This window comes from Apteryx rowi, unplaced genomic scaffold (assembly GCF_003343035.1).
Source record: "Apteryx rowi isolate R43461 unplaced genomic scaffold, aptRow1 scaffold_853, whole genome shotgun sequence".
NCBI classification, from domain to species: Eukaryota; Metazoa; Chordata; class Aves; order Apterygiformes; family Apterygidae; genus Apteryx; species Apteryx rowi.
In genome coordinates, this window is record NW_020451153.1 from 210,944 (window position 1) to 234,074 (window position 23,131).

The 23,131-nt window shown below is 49.8% G+C and overlaps 1 protein-coding gene and 1 long non-coding RNA gene across 10 annotated transcripts in view; one reads left to right on the forward strand and one right to left on the reverse strand.

Moving 5' to 3' along the window:
* LOC112977661 overlaps positions 1–18,302 on the forward strand; it is a 33,386-nt gene extending 15,084 nt beyond the window's left edge. For 7 of the 9 annotated variants that reach the window (XR_003257592.1, XR_003257597.1, XR_003257596.1 and 4 more), the window contains 4 exons: positions 2,161–2,507; positions 3,319–3,435; positions 12,804–12,887; positions 14,742–17,048. This is a non-coding gene — a long non-coding RNA (uncharacterized LOC112977661). Of the gene's footprint in view, positions 1–2,160; positions 2,508–3,318; positions 3,436–6,809; positions 7,679–12,803; positions 12,888–14,741; positions 17,049–17,886 lie in introns of those variants that run through there. The other 2 variants (XR_003257595.1, XR_003257594.1) reach the window with 2 other exon arrangements.
* PIANP (PILR alpha associated neural protein) lies at positions 8,539–10,930 on the reverse strand. The gene is made up of 4 exons (XM_026090243.1): positions 10,249–10,930; positions 9,299–10,102; positions 8,792–9,019; positions 8,539–8,577 (listed from the first exon to the last, which is right to left on the reverse strand). Exons 1-4 carry the CDS (start codon positions 10,515–10,517, stop codon positions 8,556–8,558), a joined length of 1,323 nt encoding a protein of 440 aa, XP_025946028.1. The 5' UTR covers positions 10,518–10,930; the 3' UTR covers positions 8,539–8,555.
* Positions 18,303–23,131: the final 4,829 nt, after the last annotated feature.

Consider the following 23,131-nt stretch of genomic DNA (forward strand, 5'->3'; position numbering starts at 1 on the left):
CCCCATCGCTTCATCTCCTCATAGTTAGGCCATTTGTTTTTCTCTGCTGTACTGCCTGGGCATCAGGAAAGAACTGTCACCAAAAGCCTGGAAGAGGAAGGATTATTCTCAGTTCTGTTATTTCATCCCAGCCCTCCTCCTTAACATGGGAAAATCTTTCTCTCCCTCCACATTTGCTGCACTCACAATTACTGCACCATGTCTTTTAGTTATCCACAAGCAAGCTGGCCAACCCGCGTGGCTATAAGTAACCTACATTTGGCCAGGACAGTCTTTTCCATCCTCTATTTTGCCATGGAGGCCCTGATGCCCGGCAGAAGACAAATCTCATTATAGAGGAGTGAATAATGCCTCTGTACCTCTTCTTATAGTTTCTGCTGTGTATCCAGCAAACATGGGGTAATGCTAAGCTGAGTCTCTGACCTCATTTGTGTGATATTTATTCACATGCAATATGTCACACAAGAAAGGAACTAGCAAAGCAGAAAAAGGCATTGGAAGGAAAATATTTCAGGCTTAAATAACTCATTCTGGTGTGGCCAAATGGGTCCAAATCAATCTAATGACACTGGCACAAGCCTCCACTGTAGGTGTGCCTGATCATTGCACCGATGTTTTGGTTAATGAATGCATTCAACTAAACCAGTGTGTGTTCACAGTGCACTAGCCTGGCTAGATTGAGTCCCCTGCCACTAGCAGAGGACACAGTTCACAGACTGTCCCTTGGGTTAGGAAGGGCTCAGAAAGCTCCTACTTTCTGGATCACTTTAACCAAGGCTCAGATGATGTGTGAGAGGATCAGAGTGCTTGTTCTGGCATACTTCCTTAGGCCACCTAACTGTGAAATCAACCATCTCTTCAGCCAGGGCAGGCCATAATGCAGACTTGACCAGTGCATGCTGTAGACATTAAACGATGTCCGTCTGGCATTCAGAAAATGAGTCACCCTGGGCTTGTTTGCTTGCTTGTTTGTTGAACCCTCACAGACTCTCCAGCCATCAAGAGACTTTGGACCTCAAACTAGACTGGCTGCCCTAGAGCATCTTCTTTCCTGTCACTGGAGCTCTAACCAGGAGCCACAGAGATGCAGGGCAGATCCCCAGAGCAGAGAATGGCATTTGTTCCCCTGCCAGATCCCTTGTGGGATTGATCTGAAGTTGAAGATGGTTTTGCTTGTATTCTGGTCACTCCCTGAGCACGCTGGGCTTTGGATCAGTGTGGAACGTGTCACTGAATGGTCTATTATTCACTGAGCACGATGTGGACTTGGAAAGAGAGCAGCCCTCAATAGAGGCTCAATTCTGCCTCTGAGGATCAAAGCAGGAATGAACCAAGGGAACAACTCTACTCCATTACCTGACACCAAAATGAGTGGCTGCTTGTTTCAGGGTTATTCTTCATGGCTATTTCCAGTTGTGCATTGCTCCTAATTAAACCGCCACCTACAAAGTCACATCCCTTTAGCAGGGTGCAGGAGGCATCTCTAACTTAAGCTGACTAGCCCCCTTGCACCTAGGCTTACACTTGAATAAGCACAGCTCATCCAGTGCTGTCATGCCCAATCTACACTGTGGGCCCATGGAGCCCAGTGAAGCCCAGCAGCTCCACAAGTGCTTTCCCACCACCACCCTGGTGCCCACAGCCTTGGGCCAGTTCTCTCGTAGAGCATGTTGCAAAGGCACGCAAAATGGCAATAACCAGCAGGGGCAGACCCACAAAGGAGTGCAGAGCCAGAGGGCGTGGAGCCCTAATTCCCAGCCCAGAGATGCCAACTCTAGAGAAGTTTCTTGTTCTTCTAGGGGAGGCAAGGGAATGCTCTAGCTCACTGCCAAACATCTGTATTGACAGCCACTTCCAGTAGGCAGTCGCCTGATTTTCTTTTATAATGGCACAATTTATTGCAGGTTAGAGAAGGCACTTAGCTGGGAGGAATCCCAGCTTTGGGAGCCATTTTGATTATATCTTTCTGAAGTGCTCTCTTTCCCAGGAAATCACAGGGGTCAGCAATAACTTGTGCTTGTTTTTCAGCCCCTTGCTGGGGTGATTTCCATGTATTTTGATGTGGTTGTATAGTTTTTATGTGTTCTTCTTTGATTTATTTGTTCCCATCGATTCCTTCCATCTCCTCCACCCCTCGTTCAATGTGCTTCTCCACTCTAGTGCCTCATCAGAGAGTGAGAAGGAAAGGGGATGCTGGAGAATGAGTCAGGGCTGGGAGCAGGCTGGAAGGATGGGAAGTCAGCATGAGCAGGTGGACAAGAGAGACAGCTCAAAGAGTGGTGATGGGAAGGGACTGCACCAGGCACTCAATGTGTCAGAAAGCCAGAAGAAAAAGGAGCAACTCATGGAACTTCTCTTGTGAGGCAGGGAGCGAGTCCTGGTGGAGAAAAGGAATATTTCACTGAGTGCCTGCAGCCTCTGCCTCTGCTCAGAGGACACTGGAGAAAAAGCATCTGTGACAGAGAAGCCAGCAGCAAGGGCTGAAGCTCTGGCTGGAAGCAGATGAGGTTTGTATAAGACATTTTGCTGTACTGATGAGTTTATGAGTCTTTAATTTCAGTACCATAAGAATCTATCACCTCTTCAGTCGAGTCTTCCTTGCCTGCCCAGCCCAAGAGCCTCTATGTGTAATTAATTGGAGAGGCTTGCCTTGGAAGAAGGGTCTGACAAGCCATCTATAATAACAGGGACGAAGGGACTTCCTCCTCCCACACTCAGCACAGGAGCAAAAATAGATGTCATTCTGCCTCTCATGAGCATGGGCCCTGGGACAGCTGCCACAGGCACGTGTCTGCTTGCTGATGGGCCTGGGGCCACCTCCAGCCCACAGAGGCCCTGTGCAGTGAGCGGGGTGCCACTTGGAGGGCGGCCAGCCCTGCAGTGATGCTGGGTGTGGGCTCTACCTCCAGGGACCACATATTGTCAGCAGAGCACCCACTTCCCATTGCCGGTGGGTTACAGCCCCCACACAGCAACACAGCTGCCTTCTGCAGTGGGCAGAGACTCAAGGGAAGGACCTCGGGAAGATGCGTAGAGGCCCCGTAAGATCAGGAGGAGGCATCTTGGCTTCTGCTTCAGCACACTGCAGACCCCGGCCATTACCTGGAGGTACAGCTCCCATCAGCAGCATGGACAGGCCCCAGGACAGCAATGACTGGCATCTTGGTTCTTTGAGTGGACAGAGGCCTGAAGAAAGGAGGTCTGTCTCCTCTAACAGAAGCACCAGGGAAATATTTGGGGAGGGAGAAAGAGCACGGTGCTATTTCCAGTAAGACATGACTTAGATGAGGTGTCAGGCTCTCTTTATCCCCCTTCCAGCAGGCAGAGACCCCAGGACAGTGTCTGGAGCCGGGTCTGGGCTGGAGATCCTGGTCCTTCCTCCGGCAGGAGAGCAGCAGAGCAAGGACATCTCCAGTGCCTAGCAGGATTCAGACGGTGAGTGGGCAGGAGAGTAGGGGGCCGGGTGCCATCCTCAGTGCCTGGCAATCCTCATGCAATTGCCAGGGAACACAGCCCTTAAAATCTGCCACGGTGTCTGCTGCTGGTCTGTAGCATCCCCCTGCTTGCCCACCCCTGTGCTGATCGCTGCCAGAGCTTGTGAAGTGGGGTAGTTATGGGAGACAAGGATGCTTAATTACAGAGCAGCCCTGGAAACCAGCAACGGCAGCAGCACTGTGGCCAGGAGGGGAGGCAGCAGGGCTGTAAATAGAAAATGCGGAGGCAGCCGCGGGGAACAGAGCGAGGGAGTTTTCTGCTCCTGCATCTCTCTGCCTCCCTCCCTTCTCTTCAGCTTCTCTCACCTCTCACAGCTATCCTGGCTCCTGGCATGAACCAACATGTTACAAGTAGCCCCTTAGTGTGGCCTGGAAACAGCAGCTCCAGTGCCAAAACAGCCACTCAGGGCTGAGAAGTTGGTGCATGAGGCCCCAGCAGCCTCCTCAAGCAGGAGACGCCTCCCATGGAAATCTGTGAGGAGGCTTGCGTGGCCTTGTCAGCCTGTGAGGAGACCAAGGTGAGACAGACATGGGACCAGATTGTCCTGTCTACTCGCCTGGAGCAGGCCACAGGATGCCAAATGTCTGAGCCCCAATCCCTCTATGGTGTCCACAGGGGGAAGTCCTTCTCCTCCCACTCTTGACCTCTCCATTACAGCATCTTCTAAGCAGCAAGAGCTCAGTTTTCAGTATTTTGCAAAGGTTTATTTAAAAATGTTGAAACTAACATCCCACAAGAATTGAACATTTCACCACAAGGAGAAGAGAAATCCTACAAAAATATATATCACAGCACACAGGGGCAGGGGAGGGAGAAAAGTGAGACTGAGCAGGGACTCGGGAAGCAGAACAGAGGGACAGGATGGGAGCAGTGGCAAAACGAGACAGAATGGCAAAGAGAGAACAAGAAAGGAGTAGGGAGAGCAAAACAGCAGGAGGGCAGAGATAACAGGGAGGGAGACTGATACAGGACAGGAGGGGGAAGCAGGAAAACAATGGGAACAACAGGAAAAAGGAGTGGGGAGCTGGCAGACGGTAAAAGAAGCAGGGCCCCCTTCCCTTATCTTGCCAAGGCAGGGCCAGGAGTACAGTGAGACATCAACTGGGGTGCGATAGAGGAGCTGGAGTTTAGCCCAGGGCTTCTGTGCTGCAGGATTCAGCTCTAAGGCTGTGCCACAGACTTGGTGTTTCCAAATAAAAAGCAAAAACCACGGTTTAATTCAGAACAATCTGAAGGTGAGCGCATTTCTTCTGGGAACAAGACGTTCCTTTCCAAGCATTTTTCTTTAACAGAAATCGGAAATGGAAGGGCCAGATTTACAAGGGCACTTGGGTGCCATTGAGGAAGAGGTAGATAGCCCTCTCTGAAGCCATAGGATGCTTGGATGGATTTAAGTCCCCGTGAACTGAACCAGAGGAGAGGTGCAGAAGCATACGCTGGTGGTCTGCTCCCTTGCCTGCCAATCACAACAAACCAAATGGGAAAGCACAAGCAGGATTTGGCCTTGTAACTATGTCACTCTGATGGGTAAACAGAGAGAAAGGTTCAAGTTCATTCTCCAAAGCAATAAAGGGCAGAGTGGAGAGATTATTCCCCAAATCTCCCCTCATTCCCACCATGGTCACAAAGAGACCACTCTCTTGTTCCCTTTTGGAGTTCAGCACAGAAACAGTTCATTTCAACTCACCCAGTGCACCTGGATGTTTCATTTTAATTGGCCAGAAATATTTGACAGGCTCAGCCCAAGTTTACAAACATTTTCAGTTGTTGCCCCCACCCAGCTTGCTCTCTGTGAAATTTCCACTGGGAAAATTAACTCAGATCTTTCACAAGTCATCTGGAAGACAAGGAAACCTGGCAGTTTCTGACTGAGAAGGTGCTGGCCTCTTTGCCCTGGCTTTGTACTCTGTGCTGTCAGCCAGTCCACATGCGAATCTCATGGACCATTACCTTGGACCAGGAAAGAATACTGCAGGCATGCTTGGTCTCCATTTTACATAGGTGAAGGTGGTTTATAAGGCTCCAGGCATGGAGAAAACAAATCCAGTGAGATTATTTATTGACTGGAAGAAGTTTGTGTGTCCAAACATGTTTTGAATGTCTTGTTCCAGACAAAAAATGCAGCAATGAAAGTTTGGGCAGGACAGTGAACTTGGTTCCCGTATCTAACCTATTTCATGTGAGAGAGTGAAGGACTGTCATAAAAATATATTTGGCTAGAAAAATTTGGCTTGGAAAAGATGTTCATTATATCCAAGCTTCTGTCACTGTAGGAACTTTCTCTACTGTATTTCCCAGCTTCCCCTTTACCACCGCATCCCTGAAAGGCTTCACTTTCTGGAGATGCTTTTAATTGAAAGAGAGACACATTAAAAGAAAACAAAACACCAAAATCTGGTGTGTTTGCAGAGCTTACAAAAGCCTGGCCACCAGAGCTCAGGGCTTCTCTGTGATAAGTGTTGGAAAATGTTCTCACTGTGCCTCCTACAATGCCTTACCGCTTTCTTATAGACCTTCTCTCCATGCAGCATGTAGAAAGGTGGAGAGGGAAAGTCCAAGGACAGCCCTTAAAGGTGGTGGAGTCTAAACTCTGGCCTTGTTTCAACAAATGATACTGATCAAAGAACAATCTAATTAATCTGGTCTGGAAAATTATTTAAATCAGTTCAAGGTATTACAATGTAAACTGTCAGTGATAAGCTATGCAGCCTTTTGCAGGCTGTGTACAGATGTCCTTTTCCAGCTCCAGTTGTGCTAGTGTGAGGGGGAACAACCCCCAACGTGCCCTCAGCTGAAGGGGGCAGTGATGAGCAGGGCAATGGGCAGAAACAGCTGACTGCCGCAGTGTTTGTGGAACATCTGTCCATCCCTAGCTTGAATGTCCACCCAAAGCCTCAAGTGGAGCCAAAATAAGGAAAAGGCTCAGTAGTAGTTCATCCTATCCTAATGCAATAATATCCCCTGCTGTTAGTGGGAACTCAAACTGTGCTTAGGCTAGAGACCTCCAGAGTCCTTTTCCACCTACATCTTTCTGACATTCTGTGATTCTAATAAGCCTGTAATTTTATCTGACCTGTCATTTTCTCCAAATCTCTACTGTTTTTCTGTGAAGCTTATTGCAATTTACACTCTCATTTAAATGTCCTTCCTGGTGAGTCAGATGGGACCTGAGATCACCTGGGTAAATGGGCAGAACCAAACCTCTCATGCAAACTCCCTGTGCTTTGCCCTGTAAAGAATATACTTATACTGTGGAAGTAAAGAATGAAAGGGCCATTTCCTTTTCTCTGAGATGATGGATAACTTTTTTTCAGAGCCCTTCCACGGGGCATCAGGTCCTTCAAACTGTGGGTGAATTTCCTGTCTCTGGACACATCAGCCCAGCAATTGAAGGTGTGAGTGTAGTGGGGGCACAACCCAACTGAAGTCTGCATCATTTCAGTTCAGTGGCTGTCAACCTGGCATCTGTGAATTACCTTGAAGGTGTCCACAAAAGCCAAGGTAGGGCAACTATTGGCATCAAGCTGAAATTTGCCATTTCCCACCCCCTCAGAGTGATGTCCATGGGTACACATCTAGTAAGAGGTTGAGATACACTGATCATGCTCACACAGGTGACAGCATTGACGATGTGGCTACCTAGCCTCCATACTGCCACAGCCCCTAACTATATGCCCAAGCAATTGGTTTGCACCCATACCTGTGCCATTGTTCCTGCTGCCCAGCCAGCTAGGGCTGCATGCTCAGGAAGGCTGCCACCCCATGTCTGGTTGCAGTAAAGATATCCTCTCTTTCAAGTCCTTGGTGAATTTTGTCTGGTAGGTCTCCAACCACAAGGCAGATATGAGTGTTCCAGCAGTGACCTACCAGCAGTACATGGCAACCCTCCAAATGTTCACAGAGGTCATTGCCAACTTGCTCTTTGTCATCCAAAGCGCAGTCATCTCTGCTGCTTGTTGCCTGTTACATGAGCATCTCAAAGCACTTCCCTACCCCAGCCCAGTGAAATCCAAGCTCCTAATACCCAGCTACGTCTGTGTGTCATACTTCAGCTGCTTTGGCAGTATTCCAGTGTACAGGATGCTTGCTTAATTACATGATGGGCTTCGCCTCAGATTTTCTGAAAAACATCACCATAGAGTAAAGATAAAAACTTGCTGAAGGAGATTGAGGGGACTGAGGGAGACAGCAAGGAGGCTTCCAAGAGATCAAAAGATTTGGAAAGTGAAAGGAACTTTTTTTCCAAGCTTAACTGGCAAGAGAAGTGGGGGGGGAGGGAAATTGGGGGGAAAAAAAGAAACAAAAAATGGCGATTGAGAGATGAAGGAAGATACAGGCTGAGGAGAGAAAACAGAGTAGTGTTAGGCAGAAAGAAAACAGAAAGATGTGAATATTAAAAGTGGGAGGCATGTTTCCTTCAAGGAAATGGGTTGATGAGGAGGGTCAGGTGCTGTGTAAGCTTCTTCTTCCCCATATTCACCCACTCTTGGGCCCTCCAGAAGGTCAAGGCCTTGGGAACAGAAGAACCTGCCATCACCTGGATCCCTGCTCAGGAGAGACTAAGCCCCAGCAGGGAATTCTGCAGCCACTGAACTCCAGGTTCACTTCAAAGCACACGACATGGAAAGGGACACACAGAGGGGTTTGGGCCCATGGGGACAGGGGTACCCCTTTCCACCTCCCCTACCCCCAATGTCAGGCATGCACTGGTGGGAGAGTCACAGAGATCAAAGTGTGTGTGTGCGTGTGTGCTCGGAGAGGAGCAGGGGAGGTTAAGCTTTCACAACACCAACAGCTGTCTCCCCTCCCACCATCCCACTCTCTCGTCATCCTGTCCTGCGTAGAGGGGGTCCCCAACCTTCCCCCAGCAGGAGACTAATGAGGCCCAGCTTGTCCATTGCCCAGGTAAATCCTGGTTTGGTTGTTTAGTTAGTGATGGTGGTGGTGGGCCATGGCACAAGAAGATTGTTTTTTCCTGGGGTAGCAGAGGCGACAGAAGTATGTGCTCCCCAGCTGTGACAGGAGGGTGAGGGGAGCCAGCTCTGCTTCTCCCTTGTGCGTCACAGGTTCACCAGTGGGATTCTGGGGGGAGAATGGAATTGGAAAAGAATTAGAGATGGGAGCTGCTCATACTTACACTGCCCCAGAGCCCCCATTAACCGATGCTGCTTTGTCCATATGGGCACTTCTCAGAGTCACACTGCCTTGCCCTTCCTTCGCCTGCCTTTCTCTTGCTCCCCTACTGCTCCCACACTCCCTCTCCCTCCCGGCTCGCTGACATCCTGCCAGCACTCACCGATTGAGCTGGAAGGCAGTGCTCTTTCCGTGGCCCCCCAGTTTCTCCATGCCCTCCTGGCCCTGCCTGCATTCCTCTGCCTCTGGTGTGGGGGCCAGCGAGTCACTGTAGGGCCCCAAAATGCTGACGGTGGTGGGGGACAGGTCCGTGAGGGGCTGCTGGCTCTCCTGCTGCCTGCCCCCACTCTGCTGCCCAGAGTGACGCCGGCGCTTCTGGTTACGGTCCCAGCTTTGGAGAAAGAGGAGCAGTGAGATGAAAAGTGCCTGTTCAGACATGCCTCAACCCTCAGTGACAGAGGGGTTCACAGGACTCCAACATGCTTAGCTTAGGGCCCAGTGTAGCCACACACCAAACCTCCCGAGGGCTTACGGCACCAGATCCGCACCCTTAGATCAAAGGCCTTCCTCATCCAACAAAGCACACAGCCCTTGCGCCTACTTGCAGACACTGATGGTGCTCTCAGAGCACCATTAAGAAACAACATCCGTTCCCCCAAACCCCACTCACCAGAACTTGAATATGATGCCAGTGGCAACCAGGACAATGATGATGGAGATGGTGATAGTGACATAGAGCTGGGGGTCCACACCTGTGAGACGGAGAAGGGAAAGAGGGAATGTGAGAGACACATCAATCCCTGGAGAACAGCAGCATAAGGGAAGCCTCCTGCTGGGGCACTTCTTTTTTTTGCAGAAGGAGCTGCCTCTGTAAGGATGGGGGCAAAAGAAGCAAAGAACAGATTTACCTTCTCCCCGTGGCCCAAACAAGAAGGGCCGCAATGTGGCCGGGGTCTCGCGCAGGTTGAGCCCCGCGTTGTGCAGGAGCGAACGGGAGTTGGGCTGAGCCGTTGCCATCCCGTGCGGTGAAACAAAGGTGTAACCCAGCGGAGGAAAGCCCGGGTTGGCTGAGTTGGTATCTCCTCCGTCCTCATCTGACACTGTGGGACCCCACACAATGGCCCAGGGATACTGGGAGGAGGGCATGCCATCCTCAAAACCAGATGGGGTGGCGGGCCGGGCCCCCACAGCCTGGCGCCTCAGCCGCACGACATGACGCAGCTCTGCTCCCTGCGAGGGCAGGGACCGCTGGCGCAGTAGGATGAAGCGCAGATCCCTCTCTGGCAGCGAGATCCTGTCCCAGATGCAAATGGGCCGAGGGGCAGAGGGACTTCGACGGGTACAGAGAGGCCGAGCAGCCACAGGGCCCCGAGAACGAAGAGACCAAACAGCAGGAAGAGGAAAGGCCAAGAGCAGAAGCAGGAAATGCCACAGCTGCAGTGAGTGGATGCAGGAAACTAGTGGAAGCATCATGCTGTGGGGGGAAAAGGAAAAAGAGAGTTATCTGAAATGTCCTTCCTGCTGGAAAGGCCAAGCTGGGAGTAGCTGAGAGCAGCCTCATCACCCACACTCCCATCTTGTTCCCGCGTTGCTGGTTGATGTGGGAAGCTATGAACCTACCAGGCGCTGGGCTCCATCTCAGATGCAACAGTGTCTTCACTCAGCCAGGATCCTCTCTCATGATCTTCACTGAGAGGCAAAAGAGAGAGATTTAACTGCATCCTCTGCGACGACTGAGTAGCCACCTTGAACACTTGACCCCAGCTGGCAGAGCGGTGCAGAGCCCTCACACACGCACATCTACCCTCCTTAGCCCGCTGTGCTCGTGCACTCTCCCGTACGGAGACGCATCTCCCCCAAATGCCACACAGAAATGCACACATTAGCATACGCACATGAGAACAACAAGCAGTCTCTCAAGCACACGTGCCAGGACACATGCACAGGCTCCCTGGAGACTCTTCTGTCTGAGGACCAAGAGGAGAATTCAGCATCTTTGTTTGCTTATCGCTAGAACAAGTTGGCATCTTAATTCCCATGTTTATTTATAGTGTAGAGCGTGTAATCCATTTATTAAGAAAGATCCTCTTCATTGTGTGTCAGAGTGAGGGAGAGAGAGGGGAAATACAAGAGTGATAAACAAAGAAGATTGTGAAAGAGAGAGTGAATCAGCGAGAAAAGTCCAGCCTTACTAAAGAATTTAAGACCAAAAATATGCTTATCAAATATTTAGTATTTACGTTTCTCTTGGTGAACATGGAATTACTTTTCCATGCTCCTTGTCTTAGTGTCCTCTCTGCTGTTCCAACCCCCTCTTTCTCCCCTATTTCTCCCAAGTCTCTCCCACCTCCCGTCACTGAGTAGTGCTAGGCAGCACAGGTAACACAGAACAAGGGCTGGTTCCCCAGGCTGGATTTCTGCGCTGGCCACATGCCACCCTCTGGCATTGCAGTTTGGCTACAGCCTGGTTGCCCTTCATGCTGTCTGCCCCTTTCCTTTGGCAGGGCACAGCACAGCCTTAGCCCTTCCCTGATGAGCTATTATGTGCCTGACCCGGGATTCTGGCAGCAACAAATACCTCACACAAAAAAAAAATCATTCAAGATATTCAGCTCATTCCTTCATTGTGAAAAGGAAAGCATGAATGCTGGCAACCCACATTTCTGCCCTTCTATGGCTTCTGGGATAGAGAAAAGGGGGTACTTGGCCAGGGGAGTTCAGATGGGAGTCAACACAAAGACCAAACACCCTGCCAACACCAGGCCTGAGACAACTGTGTTCTACCTTGAAGCACTCACAGCTCCCAAGGAGTTGCTATCATCCCCTCCTGCTTAACCCAAGTGATTAACTAAAGGGAAGCGAACCCTGCAGCACCTTCTGAGGGAAGAGCCTGGTGCTTGCTGTGGGTAGAGGGACCCACATCCCATAATGTGCACCTGAGCAGATGGGTCAGGAGGAGGAACACTAACAGAAGTGAGCAGCTGTCTAGCTCCTGCCGCATTAACTGGGGATATTTTTAGTTTCTTTCTGTTAAATATTTAAACAAAGTTCACAGGAAAAAAGGAATCGTTGGCTAATGTGCCCTGCCCTTCCCTCCAGGGCAAGATCAGTCTCTGGAGAGATCTTGACATGAAGATGAGGAGAAAGCAGCAGCTATTCTCAGCAGTTCTTTGTACTTTGCTCCTGAATCTCTAAGCCTTAGAGGGGACTAAGTATTAAAAAGCATCTGTACAGAGAGGCAGCAGAAGGGAGTAAGTTTCTTTCAAAGCCAGAGACTCCCCTGTGCTGGCAAGATTTTGGCCATCTGGATTATGATCACGCTGCTATGGAGGATCATGTCTGGCAATGCAAATATGTGACAGAACTTCTTTTGGACTTTGGAAAAGGAGTGAATTCCAAGTGTCAGGGATCTCACCGCATGAATCCCTAGGCTTGGGGGCACACAAATCACTGTGAGTGATTGCAAGTTGGCCTGGGGTGCCCATGGTCATGTCTGGAACTCCATACTAGACATTAGTTCCCCAGTATAAAGAGCCTGCTGTGCTTGTGGTGTGGCATTATCAGTCACAACTCTGATCTTTGGAGGTGTGGACTTTTTGCGCAGGAGCATGTGAATCCATGTGAAACAATCTCTGAAATGGAAATCCTCCCCAGGTGCAGGTAAACCTCAATGCTAATCCCTTGGGGTAGCGTGGTATGTTGGGTGCGTGCATGTAAGTGCTAGCATTCCTCCTTGCATAGGTGGCTTACCTTGGAGAGACATGCCTGGATGTAGGTACACAGTGCTGGTCTGCAAATCCCAATGCTGATGAGCTGGGGCACCCAGCTCCCTATGCTCTTGCTTGTTGGTATGAATTGCCTCACTAGTATCTTGCAACAGAGACTTCACTGTGCTTCTGGGCTGAGATTATGAACTCCAGCAACAGCACCCTGGGTCAAGGATTCCCAGGGTTTAAAGACTGGGAATAAGAATCTCTGCAGAGCCAAATTATACATACACTGCCTTCACATTCACTCTTCTGAATTTCAGCCCTAGAAGCAGGTTATGCCTGTAACTGGATCTGAGGGGTAGGAGTGACGCCGGTCACTGGTCTCCTTATGTACGCATAACATTGTTATAACGTCAGCCTGAAAACTAAGTGTAAATCTCAGGAATAAGACACTTTTTTGCCTAGATCGTGCTGCAGATGGTGAAGAGAAGGTGATTCCTGGTGCCTGTACCCAAAAGCTGGCTCCGGATGAGTGCAGGTTTGAGACATGTAAGCATCAATCAACATATTATGGTTTGTTGATCATATTGTGACTGGAGATTGAGAGTGTGTCCTGGCACTAATACACCCAAATGTGTTTTGCACAAGAGCTGGCAGAAGCACAGAGGTGTATCCCACAGCAGGAATACCATGACACCAAGGAGGAGGAATTTGGACTCTGATATGTCAGACAGTAAGGGCTGGACTCCCCTGTGCATGAGGACTAATGTGCAAAACAGAGCTTGGATGTCCCTGTGGCTTGCCAGCAAAGCAGCAGATAAAATGTGTCTGGGGCATCCTGCAGTTAGACTCTGGCAGCTGGAATGGTGTCTTGGACACAGATCCTGCTGCATTTGAGGGCAAGTATAACAAATGCCCTTGATTCAGCCCTGTATAAAGATACTGAACAAAACAGTAAATTTTTGAAGAGGATGAGGGGACTCAAATGCTCTTTTGACCCGGAAGTATAAATCCCAATATCATTGCACCTGAACTTCAGAGGCCTTTTTGTGCAGGAGCAGAGATTGGATTTCTGCACCAGTGCCACATGGTGTAGCTCTTGCTTTCAGGTCTGTTTCCCAGGTTTAGTTGCAATAAGGATGGGCAGGGCTGCTCCCAGGTTCCAAACACGGAACTGTGTATTTTCACTCTAGATATGGGGCCTTCACCACAGTGTTCTGGTAACCTGTTATGCACAGATGACAGAGTGTGAATGACAAAGCTATTTCCCCAGGGCACTTCACTGAGCTCAGTTTGTGAATCTTGGTGCTTGGAAGCTGGGAGTAGGAATTTCACTGTTCTTTGTTATTGCATATGGACCCCACTACAGATCCAGACTAGAGATCCCTGGGGCTAATCTATCAGGAACTGATCTCACTGCATTTGCAGGATGGAAGCACAAATCCTATTGCTGTTCCCCAATGGCAGTGATCCAGCTGTGTTCCCTCCCTTTTTGTAAATCTCCTGCAGCCCAGAACCACAGCTGCTGGGACTTGAGAGAGCAGATCTTGGTAGCTGTGCCCCAAAGCATGTATCCCAGTGCACCAAGGGGGCTGGGAATTGACATCCTAACTAAAGCCTAGGAGCAAAGCCTGCTGCATTCCCAGTCTGAGCAGAGAGCACAGACTAACCCATGAATGTGACACCCGGAGCTCCAGAGTTCAGATTCTACTGCGCTCTGGTGACGCCCTAAGATCCACTGTGAACAACTCCTTCTCCATGTCCAGGAGTCTTGTATACAGTGGTCCCAAAGATCAATTCTATTCAGAATAAAAGCTATCATGAGAATAAAAGAGCTGAGCTGCCAGCCGCACGCAGGTAATACCAGCTCTGTAGCTCTCTCATATCAAATGCAATCTGTAACCTTCTGTTACAAAATGCTGAAGTTTGACAAATTCAAATGAGGAACAATCCTATTAATAAAGAGGGTCACACACTAGAGCAATTTACCTAGGGAGCTGGTGTATTCCCTACTGCCTGAAGCCTTTACATGGCTTTATTTCTAAAAGACACATGATAGTTCAATCAGAAGTTATGGGCTTGATGCAGGAAATGAAATTGGTGAAATTCTCTGGCCTATGTTATGCTGTAGGTCAGACTAGATGATCAAAATGATCCCTCTGGCCTTAAAATCTGAGAATCTCACAGCTTCCTTGATGCCTAGCAGAGATCAGCCTCTGACTGAGGAGCAACTGGATGAAGCCGAACACACACAAAATGTGTTAGTGAGAAGCGGGTAGTCTCCTTCCATCTGGGGATGAGAAGCGAGTTGAACCCGATTCTGTCTGACTCGGCTTGCAGATGATGATCTATCTGTATTTTCGTAACATCTCGGGCTTGACTGCTGCGATACTGTGCCTCTAGGAATGAAGCCGTCTGCTCTCAGAGTGCTCCAGCTAGTTCTGAATGCAGCAGTCTGTTTGCTCAGCAACTCAATCTGCCGGGAATGCATCACGGTGCTTCTCTGCACCCCACCTTGGCTCTCCTTTGAACACAGAGTCCGGTTCAAGGTCTCCAACCTAGTATTCAAAGCCCAGCATGGGACAGGCCTCAGTGACCTAAGCAATCAATCACCTCTCCTTATGCAGCGATGACCTCACATGACAGATATGTTCCAGTGAAACAATGAAATTGCCAACCAGTTTGGGGAGAGGGGGAAGGGATGAAGGAAGGGGAAAGAGCCTTATGACCCGAGGAACAGAACATTCACCGGAGCTGGGCCAAGATTATGAAACCTACTGCCAGCTGAAATAACGTTCGCCATTAGCAACCCCGCAGCACTGAGCTTCATGCAAATCCTTTCTTTGCCTAGCTCCCCCACAGCAATGATCCCACTTGAAATAGTAATAAAAAAAACAAAACAAACCCAAGGAGGACGCACCCTTCCTCACAGAGAGAGCGTGTTAGGTTGGCTGTCATTTTTAACTCCTAGCCAGCATTAGAGGCTATGATGACAGCCATCGACATGAGACTGTAATCTGGGACCATGAAACCTAGCAGCTGTCTCCAAGCACTGAGTGGACTGAGCACAGACACCAGCAGCGAGACCCCCCACACACTGCCTGGTGTCCCAGGGCATTACCCCACACCTATCTTTTTCTTGGTGGGCCAGGACATCCTGGAGTTCATGGCCCAAGACACAGAATGCTGTCATTCCTGGTTTCATAGCAGGAAACATGAACCTCAGCACTGATGGAAAGGGGTTATACATCTTGCTGTATTGGGGACAGGAGGGAAAGGAGAATCCCAGAGCAGCTGCCCCTGGGAGGCAAGTCTGCTACACTCAGGTGAGGCTGAACAGCTGGGAGTGTGAATCCAAATGCTGACATTCTGGGGTGGGAGATGTCAAGCCCATCTGGGGAATGAGTTCCCACCATGTGTGGGGCTTGGGGACATAGCTGGGAAACCTTGCTGAATTTGGGGGCTGGATTTGGCAGTCTGAATGGTGGCTCACATCAGACTGCTCTACTTGGTGTCCGAGTCTGTGAAGGTTGGTGGCAGCACCCAGGAGGATCAGTCAGGACCACTGAGGGACTAACAGTGCTCGCCGAGTACTAGTGCAAGGGGCTGCAGATCTTGCAGTGTTCAGTGATTGCCAATGGGAATTCCTGCGTCAGGGTGCCAGGGCAAGTGCTTGTGAGCTGGGTATAGAAATTCTAGGCTAGGGCCCTGGGGCATGATCCAAAGCTGGAAGGATGATGGTATCCACAGATCTGGACATTTCAGTGTCTAGGGAATGGGCATGTGAACCCCATCAGTAGTGCTCTGAGCATAAGCCTCCCTGCACTGGGGAACTGTGAATGTGGCCCACTCCCAACCAGCACTCTGGGGTGCTAGTCCCCTGCCATCTAGTCCCTGCCTGCAATACATGTCATGAGTCTGCCAATCTTCTGTCTCCCAGTGTCCTACTATTCCTGGGCATCCAAGTGCTTAAGGTGCTGAATCTTCGCATCTGAATTGCTCTTCATTGCATGGTGCACCCTTGGCCAGGCAGGAGGAAGGACTGACCCCTCCGTTTCCTTTCTTCAGCTGTGCCAATTTGGCTGAAGTCGCCTTGCTCAGCGCAGGCTCCAGTGCTCCAGCACAACAGGTCTGTGATGGAGCCAGGAGCTGGAGAGCAGCAATGCCTGGGATGTGCCTTCCACCCAGTCCCTCGGGGATGCCCTGCCCCAGAGTGAAAGAGGTGGAGAGGGCAGGGAAGAAAGAAGACAGCCTGCTAGAGGGAGAGACAGAGTGCCCAGAGGGGGAGAGGGAAAGAAAAAGGGAGAAAGGACACAGGGAAGGAGATGGGGAGAGATGACTTGTAGATGGGCACACGTCCCTCCCTGCCCCTCGTCCCTGCAGCCCCCATCCCTGCACCGTCCCCCAAGCCCCGGTGAGAGGATGAACTTACCTTGCGGGGAGATGAGTAGGGGACAGCTGGGGTGGCAGAGCACGAGGCTGGGGGAGCAGAGCTGCCACTGCCGATGCCTTTCATGGCCAGGACGAAGGAAGGAGAGGAGGAGGAGGAGGAGGAGGAAGGTTTGATGAGACTGAGCCCTGGCTGAGGGAGAGAGAGAGATGCCTTGAAATAAACAGCTGCCGAGGACTGGTCCAGCCCCTCTTTCTCTCTCTCTGTCTCTGTCTCTCTCGCTCACTGCCTCCCGTTAACCCCATGGCTGCTGGCGCGGGTGCGGGCTGGCTCCGTTGCACCCCAGCCTGGTGCAGCCCGAGGGGCGCCCGGCGGGGCGCGCTGAGGGGGCGCGCTGGGGGCGGCAGCCCCGCGGGGGCTTCGCCTCCCTCCGCCCGGGACCCCGCTGGCCACTGCGCCGCCGAACCGGCGCGATGCCCGGTGCCCTTCCCACCCCTGCCCTGCGCTGCGCTGCGCTGCCCGCAGCCCCCGCGCCTGGCCGCCCGCCGGACCTACCCCCACCCCCCGGCTCTCGCCGTCTCCCCCGGTGCTAGCTGTCTGCTCCTTTCCCTCTCTCCCGTCTTGCCGGTTATTTCGGGATCTTCACAGGAAGCGATTAGGTTGCTATGGAGAGAGGTGTCTCCAAGGGACCCGTCGCTCGAGCTCTCCGGTGAATGCCTCCCCCAGACGGGTCTGTCCGTGGGGGCGGAGGCCCCCCGGGGTCCCCCCTCCCGCCGGCCGCCCCCCCGGGCTCCCCCTGCCGCCGCCCCCGGCCCCGCCGCGCCCCCGCCGGGGGCAGACGACCGAAGTCGCCCCCGGGCTTGCCGCCCCTCGGAGGCGCCGCTGCCCGGCCCACCACTGCCCGCCCTGCCCGCATCCCAGGCCTCCCGGACTCGGGTCTTCCGGGCCCCCCGGGCCGGCGGGGGCCGGCGGCAGGGCCGAGGCCGGGGATGCGGGGCGGCCGAGCCTCACGGGCACAGCCAAGCCGCCCACACATGGCATGGGACACACAAGTGTTTCTGCCTGGGGTCAATGGGCTGCGTTGGGGAATAGTAGGGAGGTGAGGACGAAATTAAAGAAACTAGCGGATGTGCCTTTGAGGGAGTCAGTATTTTACAGGGAAATTCTCCCTCCACCATCAAGTACTAAACAGAAAGCACAGTCCAAATCAGAAGGGAGCAGCTGAACAACCAATGGGAGAGAGAAGAAAGACTAAGACAGAAGAGACACTTTCCACTCCAGGGTCTGAAATATGAGGGAGTCAGAAAGTAATTTCCTCAGATCCTCAGAAACAATCAAATTTTTCATCATAAAGTGATGAGGAAAGACTGTGCCTGACCCTGGGAAAAGAGAAAGAAATAGTAGAGACAGCACTGAGCTATAAAGCAGCCTGTCACTGCATCAAGAGTGGACACAGATAACAAATGGACATACAGTACCAAGCTCGTGCACAGCATGATGCCTGGAACAGATTGTGCCAACTTTTGACAGACACCTGAGGGGTCCAAGTCTATTGTTCTTTGTCAGGCCTTGAGTTCCCACTCCAGTAAAACAAATTGAATTGAGCTCTTATGTGTCAGGATGTTTGTGTCTCGTGTATATTTTTGTAAGCACGTTTTGGAGGGTCAGTGGGTTTTTCACGTGTTTGGGGAGTAATGTTTGTGCATGTCTCTTTGGATGTATCAGCACATGGATGTGATTGTGTTAATGCTTGGAGTCACTGGAAGGTCGGACCCATCTGGGAAGATGGGACTGTTGGGGAGTCATCACAGTCTGGGTTTGTGTGATACAGCGTCACTGTGTGTCAACACCTCTGAGCCCCTTGCCTTTGGTCCCCCTCACATACACCGGGTTTTATGTCAGACATTATCCAGACTTCTGTCTCATTCTCCAGGTTTTTCATCTATAACCCTCCTGGGGCTTGTGCAAATGATCTGTACACACCTCACTCAGCTAATCCTCATCTCACTCATCCCAAGCAACCACTAGTATAGACATGGCCAGTGATAGCCCAGAGCGGAGCCAAGACACACTTCTCCCCATTGCATACCACCCACCCTAATGCTGTGCAACCTGGTGTGCAGCTTTTCTTGCTCTCTGCACTGCCTGTCTCCTGCCTTCTCACCTGAGGGTAACAGGGCAGGGGGCTTACTTCCAAAAAGCTCCGGAAGTGGCTACATCAGCCACACAGGCTCTTTCTGACCTTTTCAAATTCTGACGAATGTGTTTAGTATAATTGGGAAGCACAAACAGATGAGAAAATTCAACTAGGGAAAGGTCAGTTAAAGGGCGAAAATCCAAATGATGCAAACACTGAAAATGCCCCTGAAGAGCAAAACCACAGAAGGAAGCAGAAGGAGCCAGAGATAGGAGAGAGGATGGAGGAGGATGCTGTAGAGATCAAGGAAACCCTGGGAGAGATGGGTGGAGAGTCAGGGAAACCACTAGGGTGATGGGGCCAGCAAGCTTCAAGGGCTAATGCCATTCTTCTAGGTTAACGTGATGTAAAAGGAAAGGTGTATTGTTTCAATTTAGACAAACAGGTCAGAATGGGGCTAAGGAGGTACTCTGAATGGGGTGGGTCATGTTAGCCTTCCTTTGAAGGCTAATGTGAAATTACAGGAAAGTTTGAGTGAAGAGATGGTGTTAGGTGGTCCAACACACAGGTTGAAGGAGGGGCAGTAGGGTAGTTATGGGAAGAGGATACAAGAGTGATATTAAGTATTACTCTGAAGGTGTTAAAGTGAAGGTGATATGGTGATAGAAAGAAGACAAAAATGCAGAAATTATTTCTGTTGTGTATTTGATCAGAATCTGGAGCAGGATCAATGTACGTCATGTGAGGACAATGAAATGTCTTCCTGCCCCATCATACCCAATGACATGAGGCTGTTATTTCTGTTAGGCATAATCACTTTTAAATCATCATGTACAGATCAATTACACCAGAGTCCTGAGGCTGAGTGGCTGAGGCGATCTCTGACCCACTGCTTTTTAGCAGTTTCCTAAGGGCCATGAGCCTCATGTGGTTGCCCTGCTATCTGTAGAAGTTTGTCCATCTGTTTGTCTGTCAATTGCCCTGCTGTGGAACCCATGGGCCACTTTCAGCCAAATTTGACAAAAGAACCAGAGCCTAAAAGGTAAGTAAGTTCCAGTAAGTTGTATGAATACTGGCAGCCTGACAGAAGAAAGAGACACTCTCGGTGGCTGTCCTGAAAGCCTTCAGCCATGCTGCTGGGCAAAAACCCGCATGTCAAAGCAGTCCAACCAGCAGGCAAAAATAAATTAAGGAGAAAATATAGGTGAAGATGTCTATGTCAGAGAGTAGGGAAGGAAGAGCCCAATGACATAGGCCATAGGCAAGGGGAAAGGGCTAAGAGCTGTAGAGGGTTAGCTGAGTAGATTATGGGGGGAACATAAGGGATTTGACAAGAAATGAAAGGTAGTGGTGGGGAGAGGGTGGACTGGAAGCCCTTGGGGAAGCAGGCAGCAGCTGACAGAAAGGGTGTCATCAAGAGACCTGGGCTGAAGCTGGGGTATGCTAGTGGGAAGTATAGAAAATATAGGACACAAATGCATAGAGAACCCAGTTTCCTTGGTTCCATTGCTCACCGAGCAACTGGTTAATAAGCTTTGGAATACCAGAGACATCCCAGAAGACTGGAAAAGAGCTACGTTCTGCCAGTATTTGTGAAGAGCAAACAGAAGACCTGAAAATTTCCAGGCAAAGCAACAGAAGAACTGATATGAGATTCTTCAGTTAATGCCAATCAGCATGATTTTGTAAGAAACTGATCTTGTTGCATAAACGTGTTTTGTTCTTGTTAGCCTTTGATGTGACTACAGGTCTGTTTGGAAAAGGTGACAGCTTAGATCTATCCAGGCTTTTGGAAGTGTTAATACCCCAAAGCATTCTGCAGTATTAACAGATCAGGAAATTAAGTGAGCTGCTTAACTGCATTCAACTACCTACAAATGCAAAGGGGCTTGTCCCTGGAAGTCCACCACTGAGCAGCAGTGTTTCTTAGGTGCCTCTGCAGGAATGAGTCCTGGGTCAGGCATGATTCACCATTTTCTTCAGTGCTCAGGGAACAGATATAAAGTTCACACTGATACAATTTGCTGATGACACAAATATTGTTAGAGTGTTAAAAATAATGAGGCTAGAACCAGCATAGTATGACCTGCTGCTCTCAGTAAGGTGGTCATTCACATAAAACTTCTTTTAAGATAGTCAAGAGCAAATTGCAAAGCTATGAACAGGAAAAAATTTCCATATCTACAGAGAACTTTCAGTCCTGAGGAGAGGTGATTGGAAAAAGATTTAGGGATCATAACAGGCAGAAAAATCAACACAGGCCTGGTGTGCCAGGTTGCAGCAATGAATCTGACGTGATCCCTGGCATGCAAATGCTGGACTAAGGAAGAGAAGTGAGGAGATTATTACACCTCTCCCTGTGACACGAGTGAATCCCACCTTGGAAAACTGCACGCTGCTCTGTGGTCCATATTTTAAAAGTAACACTGAATCGAAAATGATCTGAAGGCTGGCGATCTTAGTAGTTTGAAGAGGTCAATCTGTTTAATTTATCAAAAAGCAGAAAGAGACATGATTTGACTACAGTATCACTTCCTTCCTAGGGAAAAGTCTACCATGTATGCTGGCAGAGAATAACAAGAGCTAGTGACTGGAGGGTGATTAATCACGGAAACAAACTACCAAGTGAAGTGAAAGATCCTCTGTCTCCTGAAGTCTTTGAATCATAACTGGAGGCCTGTCTGGAAGATAGCTCCTGATCTGCAAATTCCTGAAGGCTATGAGAGCATATGGGAGGAAGAGTTACCATGCAGTTACCCTCTTCTGAAATTCCTCTGTAAGCAACTACTACCAGGCTGCCTTAGGTATAATTAGGTACAGGTCTTATGTCCCTGTGTGCAATAACCAAGTATGGGTTGTAGGGCTCAAAACTTTCTGGATAGTGTTGCTATCCAAGAGATTCACCCCACCCTCCTCTGTCCTTAAAAAGCTTTTGGCTAGGAGTTTGTCGTGCTTACACACAGTTGTGAAAATCATCTCAGAAGATGTGACCTGGGCTACATTTGGAGAAGAACTGGGAAAAACGTCATCAGCATTTTGACAAGTTTTTCAGATTCTGCAGTGGTAAAGACACAAGCAAGTTGTAATGATACAGTATAACTCTATGGGCTTTAAAGTGGGACAGTAAGGGCGCAGGAAAGAAGGTGGCTCTACGGCAGGGAGAGGATGGTGGTTTCATCCTGTGAAGATCAAACTGAAATCAGGAGAAGAGAGGGATGATGCTAGAGGTGGTTACAGAGACAATTAGAAACCCCGAACACTCAGAAGTAATAACCCATAACCTCCCAGTATGATGAGATTTACTTTAAAAATAATGAAATATTGTAAGGTCATATTTTCATTTGCATTCTTTGCCTCCGACTTTTGACTCTTTAGGTTACACAAAGATCACATTTCACAGTTCTTCTGTAGCCATAGAGAGAGGAGATTGCTTTGTTAGCAACATGATAGCAGGGGAGTTAAAGACTCCAGGAGTTTGGAATTTAATCTCAGCGCCTGATTCCCCGAGCTAGGGACGAGGCAAAGACTTTGCTAAGTTATGGGCAAGTTTTGGGTGCCTTCTAGCAAGAGTTTGCACATTTTAAGAAGAGGAGGGTCTTCTCATTTGGAGAGCTCAGGATATGATTCATTCAGAAGACTTTCTGTTCTTTGCCTTTGTTAATATGGGCAGGACAATGAGGGAGCATAAAAACAGTGGGGACCTATCTAATCCAGCACACCAGACCTAGAGGTCAGAGTGAAGGAGGAAGACAGAGGCAGAATCGTGCCGCTAGGATGCTCAGGCTGCCCAGCTTGATCTGACTAATAATGAAAGGCAGCAAGCGTGTCAGAGAGTATGAGGGAAACAGATCGATAGAGAGATAAAACTGAGATGGAAGAAGCTGGCGAGGGAGTGGGGAAGAGAGTAATAAAACACTACAAATGATTGCAGTTACATTTTAACCCGACTTGTATGCACCCTGTGCTGGTGTAAATGAAGGCATCAGGTGTAAGGCTATGGTGAATTAGGCCTAAATACAGAAACAGAGAGGTAAAAGAATGAAGGAGACAGATCTCTTATTAATACTGCTCTGTAACCTGCCTTTGCAACTCCAACCATACCTTAGAGGCTCTGCTTCCTTTCTAATCCTGCTGTATGGAGAAACCAGGACCTTGCAAGCTCTGAGAATAGGCATTCATGGCCTTTTCCTGATTCATTGGACCACAGTGATCTTCATCCTCTCCCAGAGCAGTGACACAAGGCCTCTCAGTTGCATTTTCCCAGGC

What these genes read in the sequence shown, in the direction of transcription:
- PIANP (XM_026090243.1), bottom strand. Translation starts at nt 10,517, where the DNA reads ATGCTAATGTGTGCATTTCTGTGTGGCATTTGGGGGAGATGCGTCTCC. An exon ending in GGCATCATATTCAAGTTCTG is followed by an intron (nt 9,020 to 9,298) that starts GTGAGTGGGGTT and finishes CTTTCTCCAAAG; the next exon opens with CTGGGACCGTAACCAGAAGC. An exon ending in ACTGCCTTCCAGCTCAATCG is followed by an intron (nt 8,578 to 8,791) that starts GTGAGTGCTGGC and finishes TTCTCCCCCCAG; the next exon opens with AATCCCACTGGTGAACCTGT.